The sequence below is a fragment of the Sinocyclocheilus rhinocerous genome, unplaced genomic scaffold (genome assembly GCF_001515625.1).
Source record: "Sinocyclocheilus rhinocerous isolate Xijiao unplaced genomic scaffold, SAMN03320098_v1.1 scaffold1523, whole genome shotgun sequence".
Taxonomy (NCBI): domain Eukaryota; kingdom Metazoa; phylum Chordata; class Actinopteri; order Cypriniformes; family Cyprinidae; genus Sinocyclocheilus; species Sinocyclocheilus rhinocerous.
Window position 1 is genome coordinate 49,164 of NW_015641012.1, and position 5,374 is coordinate 54,537.

Consider the following 5,374-nt stretch of genomic DNA (forward strand, 5'->3'; position numbering starts at 1 on the left):
TGTTGTCCTGAGGAGATGCTGGATCAGCAGCGGCGGTCTGGATCTTATGTAAGACTGACACTGGATCCTGAGAGACTGAGCCAGAACAGTGAATGCGCCTCTGTTTGGGCTTTTTCTCATGATCTCTGGCATGGAATGTTTGGGCCGTTCCAGGGGCTTTTCATGCCACAGGGCCTTTCAATGGCCAGTGCTGAATAGCTTCAGTCGGGTGGTTGTGTTTTGAGCTGACCCAGCATAAACGTTTCTCTGCCTGCTCTCCATCAGAGCCATGAATAAAGAGCAGGAGAGGATGATGGGACTACAAATAGAGTTGCACATCCAGTTAAAGGGGTCACTTTATGGAAAACGGGATTTTCGTTGAACCTTTGGACATAAAAGTGCTTAAAGGGGTCATGAACTGGAAAATCAAGATGTCCTTGATATAATCATATATTTCACAGAGGTGACTCTACACTGAAAAAAAAAAAAATGTATGATTCACTTTTAAACGATTTCACTGAGAAATTGGTAAATTTCACTGGTAAATTTTACAATTACAACTAGCAAGCAACACATTGAATCAGAAATGTTGAAGTAAAAAGAGTGAAATAGTATTTTTATAGTATTTTCTGTTAATATAAAGTACTTTAATAATCGTCTTGTTTGCAACTTTGAAAAAAAAAATTTTCATTAAACAATAAAAACATACTGCAAGTTTCACACCTCAAAGCGAACTTTCCAGTTTAAAATATAAATACTAGGGATTGCACAGATATCACTTTTTCCAGAACGAGTCTGATACTGATACTTTCATATTTAGTACTTGTCGATACAGAGTACCGATACCTGTATTTTCATTGCGTTTGTGATTTAAAAAAATATTGGGTCCAGAAACCAAAAGAATATGAATCATGTTAGGTGGCTTCACATTGCAAATAGATATTTCCTTCAGTTATTTTCACTTAATTATGCCCGTTAAAATGTATTGTACAAACTTTTGTTTTTTTTTCTCTGTTCATTTTATTGCTCTATGGTGTTTCATCTTTAATTTAATTGCACAGTGCACATTAGAGCTGCTCCATTGCAGCACAGTAATTTAATCACAACGTTTTCCTGTAATAATGTTGGGAACCACTTGTTATACATAAATCTTGTAACAGCGATGAACTGACATATAAGACACGTTTTTATCATCTGAAATGTGCTACGACTTATATTCCAAAGCGACTCATATAATGCAATTATCGTCAAGCAAGCAAAACGTGCACAACTCGCGCACACATTTGTATTGCTGCAGAATGAGAGAGACATATATAGCCTAGCGCATTTCATACAGGCTGCTAGTTTCATTTTCACTTTAAATAAAGTCGTATATGCTTGACATTTAAAATAATTGTTGTTTATAGTGAATGCCCCAATATGATTTGTTTATTTTATATTTGTGATTTAGTTTTAATCCAAATGATGCATGTGCTAAGTGAGCGAATAACAGCAATCAAGACCTGTAACAGAAGTGTGCTCTCTCGCTCTCTCTCTCTACTTACCGTCAAGTAACTTTAGCAACTTGTGCATTGTTTTAGGAGCGCAGTATCAGGCCCGATGCCAATACCAGTATCGTATTGGTGCATCCTTAATAAATACATAAACAAATAGAGTTCTTGTTATTCATCCTTCTGAAAAGTCAGGATGTGAAATCTAATTTTCAAAACGAGTTGAAAAAAAAAAACTTTATGGTTACAACTTCACAACTATCATGATCTACTGTTCATTTCACATGTGTAGAGGTTAGCCAATCATAACAGAGCTCATTTACATGTAACTTTATGGTTACAACTTCACAACTATCATGATCTACTGTTCATTTCATATGTGTAGAGGTTAGCCAATCATAACAGAGCTCATTTACATGTAAAAGACTTAAAAGTGCAGTAGCAAAAACAACCTGTTTTAATTCTAAAGGCCATAGAAAGCATGGAAAATACTAATGAAATTATGTCTGTTTATTCAAGACATAAGTGGATAATGGACCAAAAGTGAAATTATAGGATGAATGACATCTTTAATGTAGGACTAAAGTGTCATTAGTGTGTGTGGTTGTGTCTTTGTTGTAGAGTTAGAGACCCGAGCTGGGTTTACAAAGAGGAAAGGAGTGAAAATACTGAGGGGAAAAAAAAAATCAAGAGTGAGATATTTCAGTCCTCAGAGAGGGTGAGTCATACAGGACAGAGAAATCGAGGTGTGTGCGTGTGTATGGGTGTGAATCTCAGGATGAGACTCATTCCCAGTTACTGGAACGTGAAGGTGAAGAAATCTCCAGGATGAAAGTGTCGGCTGGGTGGTATTTGAAGTTCAAAGGCTCCTTTCAAATACATGTTCCTTACATTTTCATTTCCGAAAATGTTCATTTCAGATGTAACAGAAAATTGAAGCGCAGTTCACGAACACATTTTGATATTTCACTAAATGCGAGGAATGATAAAACAGATTCATATGAATTTCAGTCGAAACCTACCAGGTTTTGTGCTACTTGAGGGCATGATGATGTGTAGAGCACAGGCTCCTGTCTGGCCAAAGGCATTATTGATCCAGATATACGCTCAGGATGGCAGAGTAATTGGCTCCCAGAAGACCATAAAATGAGTTCATACCTGCTTAACTCCTGAATCCTACACACTGACAGGCTGCTAAAAACACACCCTTTAGGTGAAGTGTGTAGTTCCTATAACATTAGCAGTGGAGTTGCAAAAATAATGTTTCCAAACAGGCTTTCCAAAGCCTGTCCTGTTTCCAAACAGGAAGTCCTGCCCCAAACCATGCTATTAGTTGAGCTAACTGACATGTCATTCAAACAAACAAAGCCATGTTCTGAAAGCACCGCAGAGTCCATATTCTTTAGGATGTCAATGTACCATCAACACCACTACAACAATCAAAACAATTTATGTGTTTGAAAAAGATGGCGAGTGGTGACAATTTTACTTCTTTACTAGGGCTGTCGCGGTGAGGGAATTTCCCTTGCGGTAATTTTGAGTGGCTCAATAGCGCGGTATGCGGTATTACCGCCATATATATATATATAATTTGTGTGTATGTGTTACGATATAACTAACGAGGTCATATTCAGAAGACAATGAAACCGAAACCAAATAGCGTTGAAACAGGAAGTGAACAGAAGAGAATGACAAAATAACGGTCAACATAACAGAACATAAACCTGACAATAAGATCGTTAGGCTATCGTTAGCCTATATGTATAACAGTTAGCCTAGTTGTAATCTGATTTTCTAATCTGACTGGACAAGAGACTTTCTATTGATATTTCCACCTGCGCGCGTTCTAGACGGGCTGTCAGTCAGTGCAGTTCCAGTGTTGCGCCACAAGGTGGTGGAAAGGGACTGTCATTCAACTACACGTTCAAAAACGCTGATTCATTCATTCAAAGAGACGTAATGAAACACGCTGTTGAAATCATTTTAACTTTGAGCGCCACTTTAGAAGGCTCAGCTGACCAGCTATGCGTCGATGCTAAGACAGAGATTTCGCTTTCCTTGGACATGACAACCTATTTTCACAAATATATATGACTCGGCCTGGAGGACAGACGCAAGTAATCGCACGCGCTCAGTCGATCTCTCTCTCATTCACTGTCTGTTTAGGCTTGCAAATCTACTGAGCCTCTGTACAAATCAGCATGGTACACATTATGTTATCATTACTAACTTGTTTAATATTTAGTCCACATGCATGAAGTGTAAAACGAGAAGGGCATAACCTTACGAAAAAATAAAACACGCAAAAATCCCGGTTGCTGCGGTTCTTGCATTCCTCTGCAGTTTGCTCGTCAATAGCGCGGTATTGCGATATTGCGGTTATCACGACAGCCCTATTCTTTACCAGGATCAAAATCTTCTTATTTTGATATTGCCGAACTCACAGCATGCACAAACACAGGTGCACACCGGACAATGTTGTCTTTGTCCAGTGTCTGAGCTATTTCTCTCCAGAAGTTACGAATCATGAAAACATCTAAGTGCTCTTTTAAATTGTGTGAATTTCTGAACCTGAGGATTTGTCGACATGGGCAGCTGTTGTTGTTGAGTCTCCAGCAGCTGTTGTTGTTTTGTCACTTCCATTTCGTTTGACTGTGAAACAACGGCACGGGCAAACTATTTATTGCAAAAAAATCAAGGCGCTAATGCAAGACGAGCGAACAAGGTATGAGGTGTTAGAAAAAATAGCCTGTGTGCATACAGTACATGTGCACTATGTTTAAGATGAAATTTTACAGCATGCACACTGTATGCACATAAAGCCCAAAATATACTTAAGTTTTGACACGAAAGCTTAACGTATGCGTACAACCAAATATATAGCCTTTCAAACTCTACTTTATTTGATAGCATGTGCAAACACAGGCACTCCACATATGACCAATAGAAAATTTTATCCTTGTCCAGTGTCTGCGCTATTTCTCTCCAGAAGTTATGATAAAATGCTGTATAATCTAGAGCGTGAATTTCTGAATCCCCTTGCACAAATGTTGGTCAGTGCAAACATCTGTTGTTGTCGAGTCTCCAGCAGTTTGTTTGTTGTCGTTCTGTTTATTCCTTTTTTCGATTGTGAAATCAGTGCTGCCACATTGTGGACAAACTACTTAAAGAAAAAAATCAAGCCTGTGTACTATGCTGAAAAATTACATTTGCAATGTACACATATGCGTAAAAACTGAAGCATACTTTGGGCTTTAATTTTCAAGGCAATCAAACTTGCACTTTTCAACTGGCAGACAGTAAATTAGATACCACTGATACACACTGTTTGTTATATTAAACAATTAATATTTTGCCCTGTTTTTGACTCACAATCAATCAAAATGCAATTTGATGCTGACCTCTGAACATGTGCTTTGATTGCACTGCCTCCATTTGTTTTGTTTTTTTACAGTGTTTTTACACAATTTGGAGCATCCACATTTAAAATGTCATGTGAACAATGTCACAAATAAATCAGTTTGAAGCAGAAAATCATAACTGGGGACTGATTTAACCATGAGGATGTGTAAATGACACCTAATAATCCTGTATTTGTCTATTTGTCTGTCTCTCAGGTTGTGCAGTCTGACGCTGAAGAAGCTGATCGTTCTGAAAGAGCTGGACCGTGAACTCAGTTCTGTTATTATCGCTGTCAAGATACAGGTAAAATGACACCGTTACTATGTTACTTCTGTGTGTGTTCTGGCCTGCCGAAGGTGGAGTGTTGCTGTGTCGCTCGGTGTTTGATATCACACGGGCTCAGCGCTTTACACAAGACACTGGTAACTGTGAGCTGTTGCCAAGGCGACAGCTTGCTCAGTGGGAAGATGGGATTGAACGCAATAAGATGGCATGGGGGGGGG

At 38.6% G+C, this 5,374-nt stretch overlaps 1 protein-coding gene across 1 annotated transcript in view; it reads left to right on the top strand.

The window, feature by feature from the left end:
* LOC107753494 (phosphofurin acidic cluster sorting protein 1-like) overlaps positions 1 to 5,374 on the top strand; it is a 79,841-nt gene that overhangs the window by 26,643 nt on the left and 47,824 nt on the right. Inside the window, exon 2 of the mRNA XM_016569646.1 lies at positions 5,087 to 5,174. Within this exon, the coding sequence (XP_016425132.1) occupies positions 5,087 to 5,174 (88 nt within the window). The remainder of the gene's footprint in view (positions 1 to 5,086; positions 5,175 to 5,374) is intronic.